General features: G+C 37.8%; 2 protein-coding genes across 5 annotated transcripts; both read right to left on the minus strand.

The window, feature by feature from the left end:
- Positions 1-244: 244 nt before the first annotated feature.
- On the minus strand, positions 245-13068 carry LOC113066174 (activated CDC42 kinase 1-like). Of its 4 annotated transcripts, none has more exons than XR_003279137.1 (17): positions 10297-11773; positions 9979-10156; positions 9741-9811; positions 7868-8095; positions 7624-7776; positions 7159-7436; positions 6956-7082; positions 6728-6874; positions 6524-6618; positions 4609-4803; positions 4095-4186; positions 3926-3970; positions 2469-3841; positions 2286-2381; positions 2068-2195; positions 1721-1830; positions 245-1199 (listed from the first exon to the last, which is right to left on the minus strand). XR_003279137.1 is itself a non-coding variant. In XM_026237901.1 (17 exons), exons 3-17 carry the CDS (start codon positions 10139-10141, stop codon positions 1824-1826), a joined length of 3198 nt encoding a protein of 1065 aa, XP_026093686.1. In that variant the 5' UTR covers positions 10142-10156; positions 11794-11952; positions 12940-13068; the 3' UTR covers positions 245-1823. The 4 variants fall into 4 exon arrangements, 3 of the variants coding, with proteins under 3 accessions (XP_026093686.1, XP_026093685.1, XP_026093684.1); XM_026237901.1 differs by lacking the exon at positions 10297-11773 and adding exons at positions 11794-11952; positions 12940-13068 and having other exon boundaries at positions 245-1830; XM_026237900.1 differs by having other exon boundaries at positions 245-1830; positions 7868-8074; positions 10297-11774.
- A 1836-nt stretch (positions 13069-14904) lies between these two features.
- LOC113066175 (transferrin receptor protein 1-like) lies at positions 14905-26742 on the minus strand. The gene is made up of 18 exons (XM_026237902.1): positions 26589-26742; positions 24482-24531; positions 24124-24346; positions 23499-23670; positions 23232-23369; positions 22251-22335; positions 22035-22163; positions 21774-21872; positions 21020-21159; positions 20759-20919; positions 20563-20679; positions 20390-20475; positions 20230-20293; positions 17905-18010; positions 17716-17806; positions 17280-17513; positions 17014-17163; positions 14905-16916 (listed from the first exon to the last, which is right to left on the minus strand). The coding sequence occupies exons 2-18, from the start codon at positions 24524-24526 to the stop codon at positions 16674-16676; spliced, it is 2283 nt and encodes a 760-aa protein (XP_026093687.1). The 5' UTR covers positions 24527-24531; positions 26589-26742; the 3' UTR covers positions 14905-16673.
- Positions 26743-27799: the final 1057 nt, after the last annotated feature.

Below are 27799 nucleotides of genomic sequence, written 5' to 3' on the forward strand. Positions count from 1 at the left end.
TGTCATTGAGTGGTTGTTCTGTAAGGCTTGCAATGACTCATAGACATTTATAATGCACATCCTCTTCAAAGCTCCATTACAAGGCTCAGTGGGTCCTTATTTCCAACTCTACCTCCAGGCTCAATGAGACCTGCTTGATTTAAAAAGGATGTTACATTCTTCTCACAGTTTTTGATGTTGAATTGCTGCCATAATTGTTTAAACACAAAAAGGGTGGTGAACTAATGAAAATTACAGTCATTATTCACAGCAGCTTTAAATATTTACTTCATACAAAAATACAGATTGATAATTATACAACAAACATTTATAAAGCTTTAACAGTAAGCCCAGCATTCTGCCATTCACTTTATAAAAAGTGGGATGCAACCTACATGAGGTGAGCACTGACACAGGCTATATTCCAAAAAATGATCCGCAACAGCAAATTGCATAGCCATGAACACAAAACCAGTGCAGGTAAAATACATATAACTATAATTAGAATACTGAACATCTGGACAAGAGGCAGATAAAATCACAAGCACAGAGCAGAAGCCTCAAATTACCTAGCCAGATGTCTGTGTGTGATTGATGTAATGTGCGAGACATACAGTTCTGACAGAAGAAAAATGCACATAAAAAAGAAATAACTGTAACTCAGTTCCATTCATGTAACAGATAAGGTGATTTCCTAATGACATTATGTCATAAGTGGTCTTGTGATGAAAAATACAATAAAGACCAACAAACTAACAAGGAAATTAATAAATTAACAAAACATTAGGTGCAGTGTTGTATGCAGTCATCATGGCACATGAAAATGGGTGTATTCTAACATCTACCTCACTATACAAGTCTTTGACGTATCTCGTTATCATCCCAGAATATTTTGGCTAAGAGACCATCCTGAGACCATCTAAAAATTATTTTAAAATATGACAGTCGTAGTCCATGACTGTGACTAATGTGAACACCACTGAATAGTATTAAATGAATGAAAACTAGTAAATGTTTAAATAAGCAAGAACAACATCTGTGAACTGCATGCGACATCATGTATGAGAGTTAAAAGACGTATGAGCATTATGCTAAAACAGGAGCGTAAAGTTGCGGTCACATTAGCGAAGTTTCTGTGAAATTCACGCAGAAGTCACTTTCACACAAAGCAGCTTTCTGTTGGTCATTTGCTAGTGACCAACTTGAACCCACTGTGAAATCTGTGAGGAAACATTCACAATTATACAAACTTTCTGGTCATGTGGATTCCTATTAAAATTACAGATTTTGCCTGTGAAAAATAGCTTAACAACTGTAAATGTAACAACACCTCAATGGTCAATATATCCATTCAAAAGCTTATTGTGTCTCTACAATATACCCTTGTATATATATCTTTACATAAAACCAGTGGCAAAGAAAAATTACAACTCTTGTCATCTCATAATATTCATTGGCTGTGCTGATAAGATTCACATTATGTCTCCAATTTTCAGATCTTCCCTATGCCACTGCAGAAAAATATTCTGAATAAATAAACTACAAACATTTCACAGGCTCAATGCTGAAAAGTCACATAATGCAGTGAAAAGCAAACTTTTTCTATTTTAAAACTTATATAACACACAGTCTTAAGTACATGGTTCAGCTGTTCACATTGCACTGCTGTACTTCAAGTAAGTGAATTTTGCATTTGTCTTGCATTGATTATAAACAATAAAGCAATGAATATTCAAATGACCTGCAAATATCTACTGGTCTACAGTCAATGAGCAGTAGATGAAACTCAATTCTCATTAGCTGCAGTGGAATGGAGATTAGCTCTGTTCTTCTACTTCCAGCCATTAGATCCTGACACAAATCAGAGAGATGTCAATGAGATTATGTAAAGTGCATCAAAAAATTGAAGAATTAGTTTTAGTAATTTTTTCCCCCCCCGATGCAATTAAAGTCAATGGGGTCCAAACCAACACTGCACCCTATTGATTTTCATTGTATGAATAAAAAACCCTGAGACATAATTACAATTTTATGTTCCACAGAATTAAAAATTTTGTTTTAACAATCCATTTAATCATCATTTACTACCTATGTCTAGATGGACCGTAGGAGTCCAGCATTTGGGTGCTGGCTTGCTCTAGATTCCAGCTACATCTCTCCAGAGCTTCCACACATTCAGGCCGAGCCTTCAAACCCAGTCGAAACAACTGCTCCACCTACATCAGGAATCAATATATATGAAAATGCTCTTTTATTATCAAAAAATAATTTCCCTCTTTTGAGTCTGAAATGAAGCACACAAATACCTTAAGATATTTCACGGCCTCCTGAGCATTCCAGCCGTGTGTCTGAAGGGCCGTTTGACATTCCTCCACAGTCACTCCATGTACTGCTTCCTGCACCTACAGAAACACCCAATCAGTCGTCTTCGAATGCCATTACATCATTGAGTAGCCAATGGTGAGAGCATATGGTGATAAGCTGCTTACTTGTTGGAGTGTGACACGGTTGTAGGCACCTGCTAGGGTGCTGCTGGACCAGGCCAGACTATTAGAGGTCCCACTGTTGGATGGCCCACTGGTGTAGCTAGGCGAAGTGTTGGCCTTGTTAACTTGCTGTTGAACCATGGGTCTCACAGTGGCCATATTGGTTGTTTTTTTCTCCACATTTCCCTCAGAGTCCTTTAAGAACCTGTCATACTTGTCCAGGTATGCTGGTTTCTCAGGTAGCAAGTAATAATGAGTGCTGCTGGCCTTCACACCACCGTACACGATAGGAACGATGCATGGACTCTTAGCTGGAGTCTGGGCCACTTCAGTAGAGCCGTACTGAGAACTTGTAGTGGTGGCCGTCGAAGTATAAGACATGGCGGAGGAGCTGGATGGCGCGGAAGAATATGACGATGGGGACAGGCAGGAACCCAAGGATCCAACGCAACAGAGGCTGGATCTTTGCTGAGGGGAGCCACCTTGGGGCGCCATGGGGCTTGGTGCCCGAGAGTTGGGTTGAGATAGAGCATGATCCCTCGGGGGTATCTGAGGCGGACATCGGCTCCTGTCTTCATTGTCTCCAAGGGAAACTGACAAACTGCTGCCGTATATCCCTGGCCGCTTAGATGGACGCATGGGTGGGATGGGGATTCTTGGAGGGATTTGAGGCTTGTCCTCATAGGAGCAGGGTAGGATGATCTGGCGGTGTGGGGTGAGAGCTGAAGGAGTCGGGAGGGGTGAAGAAGGGAGGGAACGTCCAGCCGGAGGGACCCGAAGCTTCACCATCACCTCCCTTTGTAGCTCCTTAAAGATGTCTGCTGATTGTGTAAAGGAGTGGGTTTCCTCACCATGCTTGGTTGGAAGAAAGAGATTGTCCTCCATGTTGTGTTTACTATCAATTTTAACATCATCTTCTGACTGAGATATATTGTCTTCCTGTGACACGGTTGCATTTATGGAGCTCACTTCTATGTCTTCTTGCTCTGCACACTCCACGGCCACATCGTCGTAGGCCGGAAGAGGAGGCAGGGGCCACATTTCCCAATCCGCCACTGGAGTTGGGTGCATGGGGTTGGGCAGCGCTCGAATGGGGCTCTGCGGTGGCGCCATATCCAAGATGGAAGCAGCGTAGGATGCAGGTGGCTTTGCTGTGATGGGATTGGGGGTCTCGGTAATGGGGGAGGGTGATGATGAGCTGAAGCTATCATCTCCAAAGTCAATGAGTGAGACTTCGCTAAGGCGGTCACTCAGACTAGTGCTTTCCCAAGGGCGGAGACGCAAACCCAGGTATGTGGAGGTCTTAAGAGAGAGCTTCTTCACACCTGTCACTATCAAATCATCATCGTCATCCAGCACAGAGTCATAAAATGGTTCTGGAAACAAGTCATCAGGCAAAACTTAGAAATGTGTTTTTGTGATGCAGCATGATTGCAGTGAAGAAGAGAAATGGTTCTTACTCTTAAGAAGAACGGCTGGTTTAGGAGGTCTAGGAGGAGGTTGTTCTGACATAACAGTGGAAGCAGAAAAGATCAGAAATTAAAAAAGATAAGCAGTGTAAAAAAGAGATGTGATGAATATGAAGTAGAACAGAACTGCCCTACACAACAAGACCAAATGATTGCTTACTTTTAGACCGGTTTGGAAGTTTAGTGGGCTTTGTTGCATTTAAATCCATCCCAAGAACATCTGGTGGATCCATGGGATTACCAAGGTACAGACTGAACACAAGGTACACTGGGTAAATAGCAAAATCCACTTCTACATACTTTCACAAGATACAGTTGTCTAGTGGTTCTCTACAAGGGAGCCAGGGGCCCACTGGTGGACTTCTAATCTAATGGATGGAAAATTATTTCTTACATAAAATAACAAATAAGAAAATATTTCTCCCCTCAATAATTGTTTTTATTAATTGAAGATCATTTAGTGCTTGAAACATTTGAAATTGCGAAATGAATCATAGTAAATTAATATATATCAAACCTTCCAGATGTCAAAAAGGTTGAGAATCGCTAGTTTAGAATAATATACTGCTGCTCTCTATTGGTGAAAATAAGTAAAGCAGTCTGTTCCCTGAGAGATCAAAATTCAATAGAGGCTGTTAACAAGAGGTCACTCGTAAAAGTTCATGGTATCTCACTCATCAATCTTGTCAGGGGCACCCCAGCTACGGTGTGGATCCGTGTCTCCATGGCCTGTGTGGATGAAACTGTGCTTGAGAGGTCGGCTGATGTCATGAGCAGACAGACCAGCCACAGAGGTCACCACATTCCTAGGGAACTGTCCTACTTTCAGGGTCTGTCTGTTCTGACCCCTCCACCAGTAGTTCTCTGCTCTGCAGCACAGAAAAACGGGTTTAGAAGTAGATTTAAAAATTAAAAATAATTGCAATTAATCTTATGATGATTTTCAAGTTGAATATGACTATGAATACGATTTTTTTATGAATTTATCTTAACTTTCTTATACTGACATTCTTATATATATATATATATACACACACACACACAGGTGCTGGTCATATAATTAGAATATCATCAAAAATTTCACTAATTCCATTCAAAAAGTTAAACTTGTATATTTTATTCATTTATACTATGGGGTCGTTGAATGCTTGAATCTGATTGGCTGACAAACGTTCTGAGGTGTGCAATTATTTTCTGGGAAACGCACGCCGAACGTAGTTCCAGGTGTTGTGAGCATTGCCCTGAAGATATTATCTGTTAGCATAGCGTAGCAACTTAAAGGCTACACATGACATTTCTCACTAGCGATGTTACAGCGCTGTTTAGATGCAATGCAGCAGAAGAGTGTTTAGATACACACATAGGTTCGTTTGCCTAATTCACACAAGCTCTCTCTCTCTCCCTCTGTGTGTGTGTATGTGTGTGCGCGTGTGTCTCTGTCGCTCTCGCTCTCTTTCTAATAACTTCATTATTAACTGCATTAGAATGCTATCAACGTCTCAAGCCTCCGTTACCAGCTTTAAAACGACGTTTTGGTACTAGCAAAAGAGGCATTGGATGAGTTGCGAGACATGGGCTTCAGCTGTCGCATTCCTTGAGTCAAGCCACTCTTGGACAACAGACAGTGTCAGAAACATCTCGCTTCAAAAAGGACTGGACTGCTGCTGAGTGGTCCAAAGTTATGTTCTCTGATGAAAGTAAATTTAGCATTTCCTTTGGAAATCAGGGTCCCAGAGTCTGCTTGAGGTCCAGTGTAAAGTTTCCACAGTCAGTGATGGTTTGGGGTGCCATGTCATCTGCTGGTGTTGGTCCACTGTGTTTTCTTAGGTCCAAGGTCAACGCAGCCGTTTACCAGGAAGTTTTAGAGCAATTCATCCTTCCTGCTGCTGACCAACTTTATGGAGATGCATATTTAATTTTCCAACAGGACTAAGCACCTGCACACAGTGCCCAAGCTACCAGTACCTGGTTTAACGGCCATGGTATCCCTGTTCTTAATTGGCCAGCAAACTAGCATGACCTTAGCCCCATAGAAAATCTATGGGGTGTTTTGAAGAGGAAGATGCGATATGCCAGACCCAAGAATGCAGAAGAACTGAAGGCCACTATCAGAGCAACCTGGGCTCTCATAACACCTGACTGATCGACTCCATGCCACGCCGCATTGCTGCAGTAATTCAGGCAAAAGGAGCCCCAACTAAGTATTGAGTGTTGTACATGCTCATACTTTTCATGTTCATACTTTTAGGTTGGCCTAGATTTTTAAAAATCCTTTCTTTGTATTGGTCTTAAGTTATATTCTAATTTTCTGATATACTGAATTTGGGATATTTCTTAGTTGTCAGTTATTATCATCAAAATTAAAAGACATAACCATTTGAAATATATCAGTCTGTGTGTAATGAATAAATATAATATACAAGTTTCACTTTTTGAATGGAATTAGTAAAATAAATAAACTTTTTGATGATATTCTAATTATATGACCAGCACCTGTATATATATATCCTTTCCTGGACTGTAGGTTGACCGCGACCACACAATACAGCCACATCTAACACCTAACAAAGAGACAAAATAAGTCCTCACCTTCCCTCAATTATGGTGATGATGTCGTTAGCATGAATTTTAAGTTTGTCTGGCTCATCAAAGTCCTGCAGCGCCCTCATGTCAGTGGGCATTGTCTAAAAGCAAATTAGAAATATGTCATTGATTAAAACAACAAAAAAATATTTTGACATTCATGTTCTCTTCAGGATATTCACCCTCTGCTGTTACTATCTAAGATTTTACCTCCACAAGGAAGTCCCTGAGGGACACAAATGTTGGCCTGTCTTCAGGTTTGGGCGACCAGCACTGCAGCATGACGTTATAAATGTCCTGTGGACAGTCCTCTGGTTTGATAAGCCTCTCTCCCTCCCTATCGATCTTATGGAGAATCTATACAGAAGGACACACATACAAATGTCACACAGACTTACAGAAAAAAAATCGATTTCAGGGTCAGGTATGAGGGTGTACCTGGCTACCATTGAGTCCAACCCAAGGTTCCTGCCCATGAGTGAACATTTCCCACAGTGTTACTCCAAACATCCAAGTATCACTGGCATGGGAGAAGGTTCGGGTCTTTAGGCTTTCTGGAGCACACCTGCAAAGCACAGATCACTTTGATATGGGCTCAGGGAATTATTAAAGAGTAGAAGTTGGTAAAGTACTCTTCTCACCAGGCAAAAGGGACTTTGTGATGCTCCTGCATCACATAATGATCATCGTTTTTAGGCAAGGCCCTCATTAGGCCAAAGTCACCAATTTTGATAAGGTCGTTGGAGGCTAAAAGGATGTTGCGTGCAGCCAGGTCTCTGTGAATGAATCGTCGGGACTCCAGGTACGCCATGCCACAGGCGATCTGAACGGTGTAATGGCACAGTACTGATATCAAAATATGACCCTGACGCTTCCTCAAGCGGTCTAACAATGAACCCAATGGGGCAAGTTCTGTCACCTGAAACACACACAAAAAAAATGGATAAAGTGCTTTAAAAAGATCACACAAAAGGAACATCCTGTACACTAGTGTTTAAACAGTCTGTAATATGTTGTTTCTAAAAGAAGTTCTTGAAAAAAGCGGATTAGTTGTATTTTAAACATTTTTTGCAACCCCAGAATGCCATTTTAAGTACTTCAATTACCATCTTCATGGGGTGTGTGAGGACAACACCATAGAGACGAATAAGATTGTGGTGGTCCAGGGAATGCATGGCGTTAACCTCCCTTATGAAGTCATCTAAACCTTCTTCCTGTTCCAACAGGTCTGTCTTCAGGCACTTCACAGCCACACTCAGCTACAGCAGAGGAAGAAACGCTATCTATTATATTATTTTGCATATGGATACCTCACCATTACTATAGACACTTATTTTCCTCTCTTCATACCACTCTTCCAGACGGGGCCTGCCATTCTCCACGTTTCACCACTCCGAAAGAGCCATCTCCCAGTTTCTCGTAGAGCGTGAGGTCTCTGTCACTGATGATGCAGGTGAGATTGGCTGGCTGTCCGTCTGGTTGAACTGAGGATGGGGATGAGCTGCGGAACACCCCTGGGGTCTGGGAATCCGAGTCAGGCCGCTTCCCAGTGAACACCTGCTGGCCCAAGCACAGAGACTACGGCTGAGGGTGATTCCACCTGCCTCTGCCTTAAAGATGCAGTAGCTCCTCATACAGTAACTTTTATAAACCTGGCAGACATCTATATGAAACTTTTTTTTTTTGTAATTTTTTATTTTCAATTTTCAAGGGGAAATACAGAAAGCAAACCTTCAATATATTCCTAAATCAAAGACACTTGAAAGTTTATGCAATTACATATAAATTTAAAACAGTAATAATAATAATGAAAAATAAACATATACCTATACTGTACATCCATACTCATATACACATAAAAACAATTATCAATATAGTGTATCTTCTCTCAGGCCTGGAAAGAAGTTTTTACAAGTGTCACCAGTGCTTTGTTTCCTCCTCTTAACAATAACTATATACAATAAAACATGGGGAGCTATTACTTACAGAAGATTCCAAAAATTGCCATATTCCAATATTGAGAAAAAAAAAAAAAAAAAAAATTTGAACCTTTCAAAAGAGGTCTGGGCGTACTGGTTTAATGTAGTCAATCCATTTACTCCATATTTGTAGGAAGTCTTCCCTTAATGCTCTTAAGGAGAAAGATAATTTTTCCATCACATGTATATTATGTGTTATATCAATCCACTCCTTCACCGTGGGTGACTCTGGTTTTAACCATTTTCTGGTAATTACTTTTTTACTAGCTGCTAAGAGAATTAATAATAACTTCTTATCATTTCTGTTCCACCTCTCTGGGGGGATATTACCCAAGTATAAAAATTCACAGGTATAGTCAATCTCTACCCCAAAGACAGCCGTCAGAGCTCCTTTAATCTCATGCCAGTATTGATTCAATTTCTGACACCCCCAAAAAATGTGATAATGGTTCGCTTCCATTTCCCCACATGATCTCCAGCAGCTAGTACCCTTCCCTTGATGTTTTTTCTGTGATGGTGTAGTGAAAAACCTGATAACGTTTTTCCAACAGAATTCTCTCCATGTGGCTGAACTTGTGGATTGCCACTGTGCTCTACAAATTCTGCCCCAGTCTTCATTTGAAATATTTAAGTCTCCTTCCCTTATCCACTTATCCCTTATATAGAGAGTATTTTCGGGTACATTTTGGAAAAAACCCTTATACAACTTTGAAATGATCTTATTACATGGCTGAGCCTTGGATACTGCTAGGAAAACCTTTATTATTCCTGACTCAGCCCTTGACATCTATATGAAACTTAAATGCTCAAACGGCTTAGAAACCATCCACTTGCATTTACCCGAATCCCTTGTAGCTTGATCAGTATAAGGTCAATAAGACTTAGCTGATGTAAAATGAGAAAGGATTCTTGATCTTAAATAGTGTTGCCATTGTAACGCATCAAACATTAATACTCTTCTGGGAGTTTTTTGTGGCTCTTTGCATGCTAAAAAAGTTAATGAAATTCACATACAAAGATGTCGGCCCTTGTAGCGCCCCCTTTTGACAAAAGCAAAGTCAATTTTACCTACAGTCAGAAACCTTGACAACTAAGAATGGGTAGGAGGAATTAAAACAAGGGAAAAATTAAACAAATTAGAAACCAACTCAAAGTCCATGAAAATAAAACTAGATGGAACCCTTGAATATCTGTTACACAATCAGTCATTTTGGCATTTTTTAATTTCAGGATCCACACAATACCTTGCTCATCCATGACTTCCTTTTGCACATGGCCCTTCTCCTTTTCACTGCCTCCCATAGCCGTCTTTGACCTGCACAGCCAGAGAAAGCAGAAAAAACACCAGAAGGACTAAATATAATAAATATGTCAATTATATAATGTACAGTAAATTAATATAAGGCCAAATAAATACAAACACATTTAAACAATTAATAAAAAAATTCAAAACTCCTCTCACACACATGCAACTCCACTCACCTGGTCGGCCCATGCCAATCTTTTCAAGGTCCTCATTTTTGACATAGTCAAAGTGTGAGAGACGTGTGACATTGAGCTCATCACGAATACGCATAAAGTACTGCTGGAGCTGCACGTCGGTGAGCAGCTCCATGAGCCACTCGGTTCCCTCTTCAGACTGCATGTCTCCACCGTCCGGCTGCACACACATCAGATAAGACTTATTGTTTTAAGAATAAACAATCTTATCCTCCACAGTTCCTATCTGATTTTGAGGATATTTAGACATCAAGTTTTTTTTTTTTTTTTTTGCTGTGTAAAGAAAACCTAATCTTTTACCTCATCTTTTGCATCATATTGCCGTTGATAGTCTGAGCCCGCCGCCATTTCTACATGGAAAGCAGTGTTTGCAGGCAGCGTGTGTATGAGTGAACCGCATTCCCTCGGGATGTGTCCTGTTTTCACAGTAAACTGTCAGGCGTCTCCTCTAATCTGTGAGATATTTGTGTTGGATTCTTCTTCATCCCATCAGCTGCTACAAAAGCAAACTCTTTTATAAGCTCAAGTAGAGAATACAGTGTGTAATCTGATTCCTCGATGAAACAATAGTTGCAGTCTCATGAGAAACTGGGTCTTCTGCTGCAGAACCTCTGCGCAGGCTCCAGAGACCCTTTTGGATGAAAGAATCAGTGCACGCAGTGCCTTAAATCCAGTTAATTGCAGCCCTGTCTCGTCTCCCAAACATGCCAGCATCCATCCTCTGTCTCATCTCCTTTAGTCTCAACTCCTTGTCAAAAAGGTCACAGCTTCTTAGCGATAAGGCATTTCCGTCCATTATAAGAGCCTTTTCCAGAAGCATCGTTTTGCTCTCTTGTGCTGAGTCACTGCGAGCTGCAGTACAAGTGCAGCAAACCTCAGACACAATCCTTAAAAGCAGTATTGCTGTATAAACTGAATGTGTTCTAAGTGCTCAATGTCCCGCTGTTTAGGTATTTATTTGATACTTATTTGAATTACAGTTTCTGAATATATGACAATAGCTTAGCAATAGGCTAATATTATTCATGGTTAAGTAGTATTGTTTGTAATGGAAACTTATTTTTTACCATTAGTTGTTTAGGGCAAAACAAGTTAGAATGAAGGTAAAATAGGTGAAATTCGCAGCATTTAATAAACAAGTTCTGCTCGCGTATTTGAAGGCTTCTATTAAATAAATTAAGGTAAATGTCATATTATGCGACTATGCATTACTTTACCGAGAGCTTTCGAACTACTAGCTATGTCCTGCCTTACCAACAACTGGTACAGCCAAATAATGTATAGATTTTGTAACAAACTAGCTAGTACTTACTAAGCCTCTAGTGTGGACTTAGCATTCTAATTTAAGTAAGAGCTTATTACGAATGGCTGGTCCAACCCTACACAGGACATGATGACGCATTCACTACTGATGAATTATGGAGTCTCCCATGTGAGTAAGGGACAGCATGTCCAACATCCAGAAATAAATCCGCCCCCAGATGCACATATTTATTCACACTTTCTCACGAAACACCCAAACCATCAGAAACCACCCGCTGAGTGTGATGGCAACACGTCATAACTATGAAAATGATGCAGTAACCCTTGGCAACTACAGTTTGACTATAGCAGACAGAATGCCACATGGGATCTCTTTTTTTTTTCTTTTAGAGATCCCCTACGCACATGAGAAAACTCTGAATTTGTAAGATAAGAGATGTAACACACCGGCCTCATAAGTTTAAAGAACTAAATATAGCCTTGCTTATTGACCCAACTAGGCATTTATGGTCAAGTGCTATCCAGCGGTCTTACCTAGATTTAGGTCAGTCCTGAGGCCTTTAGAAAATGTCCGCTAAATACATGCTGATATCAGAGACCGTCCTCCTGCGGTCCAGTGTTTGACAGCGCCATGGCAGGCAAATATGAGCCAAATCAAGGCCACTTCTGACTGGTCAACCTCAAACTGCAAAACTGCGGAGATGAATGAACATAGAAGCAGTTGAGATATGATAACCTTGTTACAATGTGTCTTCGAAAACATTTGACATCACTTCAGAGGTTTACACATACGTATGTAGGAGGAAGATCACGAATCATATAAACATCATCCTTGAATCATCATGACTGCTTTCCTGCCCTAATTATACAAATACCCCCTCCCCCCATTTTATTATTATTATTTAATGTCTTTAGATTATAATTTTAATGGATTTTATTTCAGTTTTGTTTTAGTTGTAATTATTTTAGCACATTAAGTTAAACTAAATGGAAATAAGAAATGCTTTGGCAATTTTTGTGTAAGCTGTGACCACACCAGCTGAATTATATATTACTATACCTGAGATAAGGAGCTGGGGCTGTCACATGTGACCTGAATAATTAATAAATTACATAATTTATTGAACAATAGCGGTTTTTGCCATATTGTTGCTGGTTCGTGCTAAAGAACACAATACTATCTGGTATATACATGTAGGATACTGCTTTTATTATAATGTCGTTAAAAGAATATTAGCTTAAATATACCAGAAATATTAATCAGAACAGATCCAAAAGGAAATATAAAAACCAATTGCGTTTTCCACCTGGATTTCAGGGACCACAAGCGCGTTTCGAGTCCGCTCGGGCCCATGCTGTCTAGATAGGCATCGCGCTAGGTTTTGAGACACGGCCATTGTCTTCTTTATTTTCAGATACAGAATCGGACATAAATAACAGGCCAATTCAAACAAGCGTAAATAAACAATCTATATGTAGATAGTTGAGTTCAACCAAATGGGCATTAAGGGCCGGTGTTATCCATGATCTCAGGCTCTGGAGTGATGCAGTCATTAGGATGGTTAACGCGGTGCAGTGGTACCTGCATCGATTCCCGAACATTCAGTACCGCGTCCCGAGCTTACATTAATGCTGTTTTGAGTAAGTGATATTTTAAACACAGTCACATTATTTACTTACCTCTTAAATTGTAATTTGAAACAGTATTAGCTACTCAGCCGTCGTAATCCTTCTTCAGCTTCAGTACACGGATTGATCTCGCTCTTAAAGCGACAGAAGCGTTTTACGCACACAAACGTGCTGTGGAGACAACGTTCTAAATTGGAATCTTGAATTGACCGTGGTTATTAAATTAATGTAAATAATATTAATAAAGTCTGAATCTAAACATGCACGTGTGAATTATAACATCATTTTGTCCACCGAATCTGCTCTTCATTGTGACTACAGCATTAGTGGTCGTAGTAGCCTATAGTGGAACATTTTAAGGTAATTTACTGTAACATCACTGATACCCACCGTATCATTTGTTACAGGCTTTAATAGTGAATACAATACACTTAGCAGATACACTTGTCCTTTCTATTGAGGACCACCAACTAATTATTTCCTAAAACTAATCCAATTACAAATACACTAGATTATACTGCACACCTTTTGGCACTATTAGAATTAAGATTTTAACTAGAGGTTTTCAGAAAATTACACATCGGTTCCAAACAGTGTTAATTTTGACACGAAATTTTAATTTAGTTTTAGTCTTAGTCTTTTGACTATAATTCTTTTTAGTTTTAGTCAAGTTTTAGTCATCTGATTTGTTTTAATTTTAGTCTTATTTTAGTCGACTAAAATTGCTTGGTATTTTAGTCGACTAAAATTGCTTGGTATTTTAGTCGACTAAAATAAGACTAAAATCAATAACAGATTTACTAGACAATTTTTTACAGCTGGTATAGGAAACAAACTTAACCAAAATATATAAAACACAAATTCAACTTTATTTCAACACAACTGTGTCTTTATTTCGATTCAGAAGCTTTTATGCAGCAACAAACACTGTCATGATAATGTAAACAATAACTAGCTGCCAATTGACCATCAATAAAAGAAAAATAACGTTAGGTCCAGGACCTTAAAGCTTACAGCTGAGCTGAACAATAAGTGCATACATTTAAAGTAAATATTTAATAAGTTGGCAGCTAGGTGGATAAAAAAGTAACAAGATTTTATAAGGTATTCATTTGTCTAGCAATATTGTATGTTTTAAATACTACAATATTGCTAGATTAGTATGTATAATGATAGGATGTGAACATTCATGTTTCACATGACTAATATAGAAATATTTGTGATATTGTCAACAAGTAGAACATTATAAAATATACTAAACATTAGTATTAATCAAATGCATTTATCATGATATTACGTATTAGTATTGTGCTCTCATCTAATTTGAAGAAGGAGCTATTTTACAGTACTTTTCAGTTCGTAATATTTAATGCTACAACATCTACGCACTGCACTATTCCAATTTTGCTTAGCTCAATAAACAAAAGAACATCGTTGTGAAATTACATTTGAGAAAATGTCCGGGTGGCTCGTCTGTAAATGTCTTTTCAAATTGGTTGTGTTCTTGCCACGAATGAGCGCTCTGCGTGCTTTACGCTTTGTTTTGTTTTGTTCGTCGTCAAACGTGAAGTGAGCTGTGAACATTATGTCGCTCTTTTAGACATCACCTCTTCGAATGCCGTCTTCCCGGGAGCTCATTTAAAAACTGAAAACCTTCGCTTCACGTCTCAATAAGTCAGGCTCTGATTGGTTCTCTTCTCTCATGCAGTCTGTTCTGTTTTGCCGGTTCTTTTGCTCATTCCTCGCATCTCTCCCGTCTGCTGATTTGATTTTCGTCACAGTCTATTTTCGTCTCGTCCTTTATTCGTTGACGATAATGTCAATCAATTTAGTCATAGTTTTAGTCTCCATCAGTGCCTTCTATTTTAGTTTTCGTTTCGTTTTCGTCTGCAAAAATATATTCGTTACGAAAATAATGACGAAAATATTTAGTCAACGAAATTAACACTGGTTCCAAATCCCGTAAAGTGTCTTGTGAGGTAAGAAGATATTAGTAGTCTTACACAACAATAAACATTCTTTTTACACCAGAGTTTATTACAGAACAAAGGTCAACAGATATTGGATAAAAACAACAGGTTTAACAATCAATAGCAATCAAAGGTTTTAACCACAAAACATCTAGACATATTTGAATGTCTGTGCTATTTATTTTGATTCATATGAATTTAGTAAATCAAACACTGCTTTTCTAGAAGCACTCATTCTTAAGTTGAGAATCATATAGTAATTTATTTAGCCATTACATTCTGCTTGAAACAGATAATTTGCCTTGTTTTAACAATCTGTGACGTTTACATTTATTTCATGCACAATTCTACATGCTATGAAAGACCAAACACATTCCGTAACTTTCTGGTAAGTGCCACAATGAGAGAAAAAAAAAAAGACTTGTATGTTGTCTTTTGCAGCCTAGCATGCAATACACTTGAAAAATCCCCCCACCAAAAACTTTGTCTGAAATGTGTACAAACATGAAACCATTATATATAATAAGCAGTAAGCTAAATTCACACCATATCCTAATAATTATGGAATATGACCACATCCTCTTTTTTAACGCCTGCCTTAAAGAAAAAAAGAACAGATACAGAAATAAGCAACCAAAAGTAAAACATAATATAGAAAAAAAAAATTAAAAGCACAAACAGGCCAGAAAAGTGAAATCTGAAACAAGAACTCATTGAAACATTGAAAGAAACTGACAATGAAAAACAAAACACGACTAGATGTCATGACTAGATGTAACAATCATCCTCAACAGTTACACAGATTACAGTTTTTAATAGTAACAAAGGAGGAAATAAGCCACACAAAAACAGGATAATGAAAAATAAATATTTACATAAACTATGGGAAACACTGTACCCGATAATTTGATCCACCCTACAGTGAAATATGAGGATCACTGTCCTCGATATATACACATCGGTAGGCAAAAACTACCTACTAACACTCCACATTATGGAAGACACTGCTCCCGATAATGGATTTAGAATAGAAATATAAATGTTACATAGAAATGCTGTTGTCACAAATATGCTTGAGTACATGTATTTGATCAAAAGGGAAACTAGCCTTGCCAATTTTTTACATTGTATCAGATCAAGAAGAACAAAAAAGATACTTTAATACAAGGATATCTGTAAAAAAAAACATTATTCAAAATTTCACATTTTGCCAATTTAGGGCTTTGCTTCAAAAATACAGAGGAACTGCTTCGTAATATTACAACAGGTGCTTTAGAGCTTACCGTACTTCCTCGAGCACCTGTAACAAGAGACATTTCTAATGCCAGCTGTTGGTAACATGTATTTCCTTTAGCAGATGCTGCTTTTAAGAACTGACAGTATAACAGTCACAATTATGGAAGTCACTGCTTCCGATAATACAAAAATAATAAAAAAAAGTGTCTTTTATAGTGAACACTGTCACTGATAAATAAATAAGAAATAAATATATTATGGTCCTCGTTTGGTCACAGAGGCTGAGTTGGGGTTTTACACAAGGTGTGAAAGGAACTAAAACTCCCAAGTAGTGACCGAGGACAAGATTTACTCAGTACGTACATGTGCAAATTGATAATGGTGTCATGGATTAGAAAGGACAAATTTAACGTCACATGCACCTTAAAATAATTTCCAGAGCTAGTTACCGTAGTTCGTAATATAATTAAAGATCGTATAATTCAGATATACTTCATAGTGACACAATTATACTTGTGTATCTAGAAACATTTTCAAGCAAAATCAATGACAATTTGGTTGATGCAACAGTGATAAACACTAGATCTCGTTGTCCAAAGACCAGATATCTCCAGCCAGGTCATTGGCACAGCCCTGGATGGTCCAGGTGAGTAGAGCGAACTTGTTTAAGACCTGGTCTATGTCGAAGCTTGTCTTCATTTCATATACATCACCAAAGTACTTTTCCAGGTCTGTGGTGGTTTGCCACCCATTACCAAAGAAAATGTGGCGGAACGGGACATCTCTCAAAGAAACGTAAGGAGAGAGAAAATTTTTCTCCACCTTAAAAGATGAAGAAAACAAAAACATGAGAACTTGGCCAATATGCATTGAGCAAAGATACAAGACGAGCCTAGAAAGACCAAGAGAATAACTTCACCTTCATTATGCGGTTATTGATGATGCGACACATCTCCATATCATTCAGGTCGGTATTCCGTATGTCAGTATTAAGGGAGGATGCGGCTTGACTGTAGGAGCTTTTTGCAGCATTCAGCCACTTCGTTGACAAAGACTCAGTTTTACTAACCTGTGAAAAGAACATTGAGAGACAATGAAGTTAGGTTAGTTTATTTTAGTTCAAGAGTTTCAACTGTATTTTTTTATTTATTGCAAAGACATAATTCATAAGACAAAAAGCATTACGTTGTTCTTTTTGAGGACATCAACGCGCTGGATGATGGCGCTCACATGGTCTGTGATGACATCAGAATACTTGCTAACATCTAGTTTGAGGATGTGGTCATGGACGAGCCGGAGGGCCATTTGCCCAGCAACCTGAGCAGCAAGCACTGACAACTCAACCACTTTCTTATTGGTGATGCTGTCTAAGTGAGTTTTATCATCCAGATTTGTTCCAAAAAACTCTTTAGCAGAGGCCTAGTGGAAGAACATCATTAAATGAGCATGCAAACATTTGGATGACTCTGTATAAGACACTTATGAACAAAGCAACATTTTGAGCTGTCAGACTCATAAAGCCCTTGAGCTTGAATTATAATGAAATGGCTTGTGGAGTATGCGCCATGATTATAAGAATTATTATTATTTTATTAAACTGACAGGCAGATGAAACACTTACTGGAGGAGAGACAAAACTAAAAGACACGGATGGGATTCCAGACATGGCCAGAAAAGGATATGCGCCATCATCCATCTGCATGGTTTTCAGACTGAGCACGAAAACAGATTCATGTATATCATATTACCACAGAAACAATCATGATTATACAGATATTTCCATCATTAAAACAAATCAAAGCAGACTTACTCAAATTCCTGTAGAAGGCCTGAACTTGAACTATTGACCTTTAGCACGGTCTTCTTCAGAAGGGTGTGCAACAAAGGACTAGCAGAAGCTCTAAAGTGACCTGCACCTGTAGATTAAAGAGAAATGCATAAGATTTTTAAAGAATAGGGAGAAAAGCAGGAAACAGGAGTGGAAATGGAATGAGTGGAAACTCGAACCACTACATGCGCACCACCAAATTTCATAGGTACACAGGCACTAATATGTACTTTTGTTAATGCAAACATAACAGATTTAAATTTAATTTTAAAATGAAGGATGAAGTGATAAAAGTGCCATGTATCTCTTCAAACATGATGTGTTTTTACAGCAAAGTCAAAATCTTGGAATGACCATTTGATATGGAAGGGTTTAATGAACAAATACATGCAAATCTGAACAGGCACAACATCGATAATTTATATGCATTTAGGTAACACTTTACAATAAGGATCATTAGAAGACAACTTAGGTAACATGAACTAAGAATGAACAGTTCTTCTACAGCATTTATTAATCTTAGTTAATGTTAATTTGAACTTTTACTAATGCATAATACATTTTCAATAAATCAATGTTATTGCGAATATTAATGTACGGGTTGCCGTACGACTTCCATGTAATGCAACCCATGGTATATGTACAGTAGATAGAAATCACTGAATGTAATGTCATTAAAATATAATGGTTTAAGTAAGATCTTTATTATATTATTTTGCATTCTTGTCAATAGATCTTTGTAAATATTACACAATGCACCTTCAATGCACTGTGAACAAACATGAACTAAAAATGAACAACTGTATTTAAATTAACTAACATTAACAAAGATTAATAAATACTGTAATTTGTTTTTCATTGTTTGTTCATGTTAGTTAATACATTAACTAATATGAACTTATTGTAAAGAGTTACCTGCGTTTATTTATCTATTAGTCATAATGGGCCAGACCTAAGAAATATATGGGCCAATTTTCACAAAATTGGGCACACATACTTGTTTTCACACATTGTATGACTATTTGCATTTTAATAATGATTGGAAATTCAGATGTGAAGTTATTAAAAGGGGGGTGAAATGCTATTTCATGCATAGACAATCACTGATCAGAGCGAGAGCGAAATGTCACAAAAGAAGTGTGTTTTTGGTTGCCAGGGCAAGACAACCCTGCACAGATTAAAAAAAAAAAAAAAAAAAAACAGCATTAAGGGACCAGTGGATGGAGTTTATTTTTACAGAGCATCAACGGAGTTGTGCAAGTGTTTTTGTTTGTTCCCTGCATTTCGAAGATGCTTGTTTTACAAACAAGGCCCAGTTTGACGCCGGATTTGCATATCGTTTATTTATTAAGGATAATGCAGTCCCAACGAAAAAGGGTCACAATGGTGTGTTGGAACCGCATGCAGCGAGTAAAACTGCTTCAAATATCTCTGTGTTGTTAACTTAGCTATCGGCCAGTAAGCACATCAAGTAAACAACATGCGATGTTGCCATCAAACTGCACTTTCCACATGTACAGCTTAAAAAAAAAAAAAAAAAAAAAAAAAAAAAAAAAAAGACGACATAAAGTGGAACTTAGTCATTTTCCAAAACCACTAAGCAAATATATACAGTTTCAATACATACTAGAGACGTCCTGCTGTAGTCGTTGCTGATGCTGCTCTTGTTCAATTTCATATTCTGGATCATAAATATACGGCTGAATCTGACTATTAGCCATGGTTTGTTTTGGATGATGGTTTTTTCCTCAGGGTAATGTCACAGCTTCCAGACGCTGACAACGCAAAAGCCTACTGGCGCTCGTGATTCTTTAGCTCCGCCCACACGTCATGCCTTCAGCCGCTCGTGTTTTTCCGGGAAAAAATGGTACAGACTATCTTTCTCTTATGAAAATAATAAAACTAAAGACTTTTTGGAGTTATGAAGGATGCAGTACTACTCTATAGGTACTCAAGATTAACATGATGTTGAGTGAAAACGAGCATTTCACCCCCCCTTTAACCAGTAAAATATGACTGCCTAGTTCAATCATATGGTTATGAATTTTCAGTTGTAACACCCCATATACAAGAGGTGCAAGATGTGCTGAATATAATTTTATGCCAGACAAAGAAGAGGAAGAGGAGGAGGAGGAAAAGTCTTAGCTAAGAATAAGAGATACCATTTAGTACCATAACACATTATTAATTTATCGTGACATCCCTTGTAAATATACAAGTCATTTTTTTGTCATTTACAAAACAAATTGTAAATGGATGAGCAAAAGTTTATAATAAATATTTGTCACTTGAACACAGTAAACTTACCAGTAACAACACCATCTAAACTGATGTAAGTAAAGGCTTTTCTGTCCAGTGATGCCCAGTATCCCTAAATAGCAAAAGACAGCACATTACAAAACTTGCATTTCAATTCAAACCATGTGTAATTATTCAAGCCAAGCACAGATGACATCAGCACACAAACCTCAAGCCATTCAGTAACTCCGACGTTACCAAAATCCCCTGCAGTCCAGCTGGCAAACACAATGCTTCTTTTGGGTCTGAAACCCTCTATGATGATGAGGATGAGGAGTGAGTGTATGCCACAACAATACACCCTCAGACTCTATTTGAAAACACAGGTGCGTAAAGACATACCTTTCTTCAACTCAGTGAAAACCTTCGCAAGCTCCAGCAGAAGAGTAGTGCCAACTGTAGACTTGGCATATCCCAAGCTCAAGGAGTCCCTTTGCGCTCCAATCACAACATAACGATCTGCCGGATTCACACCACCACAGTTAGATCACAGACATTTTGTTCTATAAATGGATTTGAGCAAAAAGCACAAACTCACCAGGGTCCACGTATCCTTTGATGACTCCAAACACATTATGGATCTTAGTGTGGGCAAGATTATTATTGACTTCTACGGTTATGCGGTCATTCTCGCTTCCCAACTTGTATGTGGGGAGCTGACCCTTAAAACTAATTGGGGCATCATCTCCTCCCATATTTCTGTGAGAAATTTGAGAATACCAATTAAGCTTTCTGTTTTTCAAAACAGTATTTTATTTTTATTTTTAATTATCAAGGTAAACCAAAACCTATAACATACTTAAAGATTTCACGTGCTTTGTTAGCAGTGATGGTTTGGGCGAGTATTCCAGGAAGACCAGAGGACTTGGCAGGAGGAAACTGTGTGTGATTAAAAGATGGGAATCCTGGGGTGTAAGGATCACCTGATCCAAGGTGGACCTGTAATTAAGGACCGGAATATGTAAATGAATGTGCTTGCTTTATTTTTTACTGTCACAGGTAGTGATTTTTAATGAATCATATGAGTAGGGATGTAACAATGCACCACAAGCTGGTTCAAATACCATGCAAATATGAGACGATTCAAATTGGCTGAGATGTTAAACATATCTCAAAACAGTTGGTGGTGGGAGTTTATATGAATGTGTCTCTAAAGGGGAACTGACTGTATTTAGAAAAGTTTAAGATTATATTTTCTTTTCATCTCGTATAATGCATATTAAAGTACTGTTTATTAAATCACTGTGTATAGTGGTAACCAAGGAAACACCATATTGCTGCTGTTCCATAAGCGCCACCTGCTGGCAGAGAATGATTTTGCTTTTTGATTTAGCACATCTGCTTTTTTTTCTTCGTGCAGATGTTTTACTTAGCATAATTTCACAAAACTAGTCAGCTCATCCTTTTTTTTTTGCATCAAATGTAAAAATTTAACTAAAATCGAATTCAAATGCTTCCAAGCATCTTTGTTTGGATTGTGATTAATATATCAATAAAAAACAATCATCAAACTCAACTCAAACATATGAATAGTATTCTTTGGCATAACTTACATGACCATAGAGATCAGTATCCTCAGACATTATTTCATAGTCAGCTGGGTCTGGGTAGATCAGAGCTGCTATGGCACCCATTTTAGCTGCATTCATAACCTACAATGGTGACAAACATAATTTGATCAGCACTAGCAAAAAGTACCAGACTGTTACTATTAATAAAATTGGACACAAATGGTCATGAGTGTCTAAGAAAAAAAAAATACTGTATATAGTCAGAAGGAAGATGAACTTTTTTATCCATTACTCATAAATCACCTTCTGTGCCATGCTGATGTTTCCAGCTCTCATCAGTACAACAGATCCATTTAGACTCAGTCTGTATGTTTCATTCTGCACAGTCTCAAAGTCAGAAAGCTGACCATAGTTGGCGTACACCAGTCTGCCCTGTAAAAATAATTACAAAGTAGGCTGACTAACAAAAGAAAAAGACAGAAATACAAGTGTTTCCAGCAGGGAAAGCGGAAGGCTCACCTCTTTACGTCCTGTTTCACTGTAAGCCAAGAACCCATTTGGACGGATACTCACTGACCCAAATTCCACTTTGTTGGGTTTGGACCTGTTAGAGTTAAATACAGTCCAAATTACAAATAACATATCCAAAGAAAGAGTAAAAACCATGATTTTATTTGCAAAGGTGTTCAATGTGGTTTTTAGCATGTTGTCGTGTGGGGTTTAGGGTCTTCAGAGAGGTTTTAGAGTGCAATGTATTTGTTAACGTACCCATGTTTTATTGTGTTCAGAGAGGGTTTAGGCATATTTTGCATTCTCTAGTGTATCACTATGCAGCTTTTATTGGTGTTCAGAGTGGTTTTTAGCTCTGTTATGCACTTGTTAATAAGCTGTATTAAACCCAAAGTATAATTCACTTGTACGTGTGAGGTGAATTTCATCATTAGAATAGTATGCGCACCACAAGATATTTGTCACCACGCGTACTTTGTATGTGCAGGTCTCACATGCACATTTAATTCGTTTTTGCACTAATCCATTGTTCTACAAGGTGGAATCAATGGCCTGGGCCATTGTTTAACAGTAGAAAACTAAACTAGAGACAGAACAACAACAAAAACAAAACTGTAGAGACACGAAAAAATTTATTCATAACTTTAGTTTAAAAGAGTACAAAGACATTTTTATAGGTTATAATGTCTGGGGAAAAATAGAGCAGATATTGGACTTTGAAAGGTTGCGTGTGTACACATAAAAAATTCTGAAGTATACTTTTGGCTTTAGATTTTTACTGTGTTCAGAGATGTTTTTAGTGTGTTATGTGCAAATTAGTGTTACTACTTGTTTTTTTTATTGTATTCAGTGTGGTTTTAGTGTGTTATATGAATTTTAGAATGTTGCTATGCCAGCGCTAAGGTGTTCGGAGCTGTTTGAGACTTCTGCTATGCCGTTACAAAGGTGTTTTGAGAGGTTTTATTTTGCTGTAATGTAGCTGATACTGACTTGTCAGGATACTGTAGCTTCACAAAGTGTTCATCAACCCAGGGGTCCATTTTCTGTTCCGTGAAAAAATTATGGATCTTATCAGCTAACTTGTTATCTGCAAATGATCCTGCTCTACGGTCACTCTGGGATAACTCGCTTGATGGAAGAGGAAGAGAAAATCAGAGAAGTTCAATAACAGATGTGTGTACTTTAAGTTAAGCAATCACAATTGTTTTAATGTTTAAAACGCACAATGAGCAATAATATTAGATCATTTACAGTTACCTTAATCTATCTTCAATGTCTTTAGAGGACAGTTTATCATTCAGAAGTTTAACAAGGTCACTCCAATCCAAAGAAGGTGGATAATTTGGCAGAACTTCTTGAATAGGTGGAACTCTCGAAGGGCAGGGAGCTGACTCAGACTCATGGTGTGCAGAGAATCCGACGAGTAAACCTGAGACATGGAAAATGTAAAAGGAAAACTATGAGTGTCGTTTCTCACATGAGCAGTAGAAATGGCTCATTGAAAAACCTGATTTTGTTTGATCACTCACAGGGGTCAAACATTTTTTTTTTTTTTACTGACCATTGTCCCTGGCAACCAATTTAATATCTCTTCTACATAAAAAAAATTAATAAAATTCTACTCGTATCTATATTCTAATTTGTGTTTCTTTATATTTACATGGCACTATGAATTCCACAATGAGGACAGAATGGATCCTTTTCAGTAATGAATTCAATCAAACTGTCACATGCAAAAAAAGCTATTTAAATATGAAAGTACAGAATTTAAGAATAAATAAAACTGATTTCATAGGGTCCATTATTACATAATAATGACTGCATGATATTCATTCACCTAGAGTAAAAAACTGAATAAACCGCAATCAAAAAAATACCTCACCTACAATAAAGATGACCAGCACTCCACCAACCCAAACCAGAATCCTCCACCTGTTCCATGGCCTAGAATGACTGGTTCTTGTGTACGTGTCATTTTGCATGGGTCCTAGTTCTGTTCCATCCATTTCCTCCTCACCATCTGCAGAAATCTTGACCTCCACGCGGCTGCTCTCTCCATCAGGATTCTGAGATCGATTGAACTGGGTATACGAGCTACTGTTTACCTATTAACAGAGGGGGGAAAAAGTAGGCTCCAAGTTCCAGAGAAATATATACAGTATATATTTAAAGTATTAAGTATTGTACTTAAAATATCAAAGATGTTTAAAGACAACAAGTTTGTCAAAAACAGAACTTACTATTTTTGAAAACTTCATTCTGGCCTGATTAATTGTTCCTGCCATGGAATCTGAAATGGTAGAGATATTAAATATCTTTAGCAACACACAGTTTATCACAAGAACCTGCTTGGACGAAGTGCTCTTTTTGAAGCCTCTGAATTCATAAACACAGCCCTCCTTGTTCAAAGTCCAAAAATGTTTTTATCCACTGAAAAAAAGTAGTAGACTTTTGATTAGTTGATCTCCGCCCAAAACCCCCGCCCTCTATAGTGGCTCCACTGGTAGTTAGCAGTGGATAAAAATCAATATGGAGATTATATTATGTTGATAATGTGATGTGAACCACAAACATTCACTAATCTAGTGACCCATTAAATGATTTACACTAAACAAAGGAAGCTATAGCAAAAAATACCAAACTGAAAAAAAAAATACTATGTTTTGAAAATATAAGTAATCAAAACTGTTCATCAAAACAGTTGTGTTGCTGGACAGATTTCCCCATAGTGACATTTTGAGGTATATTATATCGTTTCCTTATTCTACATTCCTATGAATAAACTTATGTTTGATTAAAAAAAAAAAAAGTGTGTTGCATAATTTAAGGAAATGTTTGTGTGCACGCTTAGAGGAACTTCCGTCTGATTCACCCAACAGAACAATTGGCGGCTTTTTTTTTTAAGTCTTGCAACAGTACAACGGCATGCACTGTCACTTGAAAATTTATCGGCTAAGACTTGAAAAAATAACACCAAAGGTCTAATGATTGAGTAAGATGAGATTAATGAAAAGCTACACGACATTTGTCTTATTTTCAATTGTGTCGTTGATGACACCCAATCTAGCCGAAAGAATACAAGGTTCCTGAACACAAACCAGCTTTTCTCATGTTTCAACACAAAACAATCTTGAACAGGAAACCAGATACACACATACACGTTTGAAATTGCAATCTTCTCATTGCAAAAAAGTCAGCCCCGATTCATTTATTCTGCAAGCGAAGGGATATTATAACAGAGCGGATACTGAGGTAAAGAAAAAAGTACTTTGTTAGATATGTGATATCAATATTTCGGCCCCAATTAATTGAATCACCTTATTGTTGAGCTCTGCAAGCATAAATGCAGTTCAAGTTTGAATAAACATGGATGAAGATCTGTTCTCTCAGGACTTGGTCAAATACCCAGAGAGCACTGTGAATGATGAAAACCATGTGCTTGTCACAACCAGCATTATATACTAATATTGAAGCTGTTCCATAATCATCTCCATTGTAAATCAGGTTACAAACCAATCCTTTCAGAGCACTAAGAAATAACAAAACTACTAAATAACGATTTAAATGTTATTCTCATTTCCCGAACACATGGTTACAAGGAAGTTACATTTTACAGCAAGGACGAATACCAACATAATTATTTTTTTATTTGTTATCTGTAAAGTAGTTAATAAGTTAATATATAAATAGAAAGCAAAAATATGTATTCCGCACTCATTGGAGAACACTTGAAGGTCAAATTAAGCATTTCCTGTTCACATGCACGTGGTGCAGAAATATAATTCGTCCATTATTATTGACTTTCTCATTTTATAGATTAATAATTAATAGAAAACAAGCCTTAGCACAAAAAAACTATATTCAGATCATACCATTCCTAGGCAGACCTTCATATTACATAAAATACCAAAGTATATGAATTTCCTCCAAATCGGTAAAAAGTTATCTGCAAGGTGACGGTCTATGGGAAACCTTGATCCTGGAGGACTGGTATTCCAGCAAAGTTTAGCTCCAACCCTAATCAAACACACCTGAACCAGCTAATCAAGGTCTTCAGGATGCGGTTAGGCAACGCATTTTTTCCCGGGGTTTTTCAGGGTTGAAGCTAAACTGCAGGAGAGTGGCCCTCCAGGACCAAAGCCCACAATCTCTGGTCTACAGTACGGATCTTTCTAGATTTAACCACATTAGTAATGTGCATGTAAACTTATTTATAAACCCAAAGCATGTCATGAAGTTCAGTGATAGCGCGTGACATTATCATCGAGCTGTCAACTGCAGGCCTTCCTGCTAATTTATAAAAAATAAAAAAAAACACAACGGCGTACTGAAACACAAAGTACTTACTTTGAAATGTCAAAACTGTTCCTTTAAATGATCTCGTGTGCGTCTAGTTGTCAGAACCTGAAATCGAATTTTGTGTCTTTAATGTTTTCAACATGCGCTCGCTAGTAGCTGCTGCAAGCACCCCGGTAAAAGCTAACGCCGCACTAGTGTTGCCAGATTGTAATAAACGAACATCGCAAAACCCCGCCCACTCCAACAAAAACCGCCCAAAACTTTAACTGTCAAAATAATGTGATAGAATATGTCAGTCAAGGTTGTTAAGAGCCATTTTAACTCCGTAAAACAAAATAATGACGACAAACTAATTAATAACGTTAGATAAATTTCCCATTGATCAAATCAGGGCAATTATAATAAAGAGAACTACCAAATATGGTTAAAATATGCAAGAAGTCATCGTCAAAACGTCAATCAAATAATATTTAAATATATTAAAATATTTTTTTCGATACCCTCGAAAAAACAAAAGCATAATTTTCAGTGTCAACAGTCAGAATTTAAATGCAAAAAAAGTATATAAGTGAAAGGAAAAAAGCAACGTAACTATGTATTTCACACTTGATGTTGATGCAAACATTAGACAATCGAAATTGTGTCGTCATTCATAGATAATTCCACAATGCTGTCATTTTGGAGATGCAGTGTAGAGCCTTCGTGTCATCTCTCCCACAACAGGTGTAGGTTAATTAACGTTTTGAGAGGCATCATGATCGCTCATACAGTTCATACATTTAAAATTATCGCGCTAAATCCCGTCAATCATGAAGCCCCACGTCTGTCTGCAGATCCCTAGCGATTGCCTAAAAGTACGACCCCGACGTCCACATCAGCATCAGCGCCTTCACACTGCAGTGTGCTTGTGTTTATAACGTGATGACTGTGTGGATGCAGTATATGCACACTTGGGGTTGTTTTTAGCCAGTTAGCCTATACAATTTATATGTGTGAAAACCGCCAAACTGACCTAAACCAGCCCAAATTCTGTCGGATACTTGAGCCTATTTGTACCCGCACAATCAAATTCAAAACCGCCCAATCTGGCAACACCTGTCCGCAAGACACACAATGTTCACGCAATGCGCACGTAATTTAACGTCACTTCCTGACTTCCTGATTTATTGAGGGGGTTGTTGTTGTAGCCATAGATATATAAATAGCTAGACGCCTCATTGGACGCGTTGACGTATTGGAGCAACGGCTCAGAGTGGCCA

Source organism: Carassius auratus, chromosome 49 (assembly GCF_003368295.1).
Source record: "Carassius auratus strain Wakin chromosome 49, ASM336829v1, whole genome shotgun sequence".
Taxonomy (NCBI): Eukaryota; Metazoa; Chordata; class Actinopteri; order Cypriniformes; family Cyprinidae; genus Carassius; species Carassius auratus.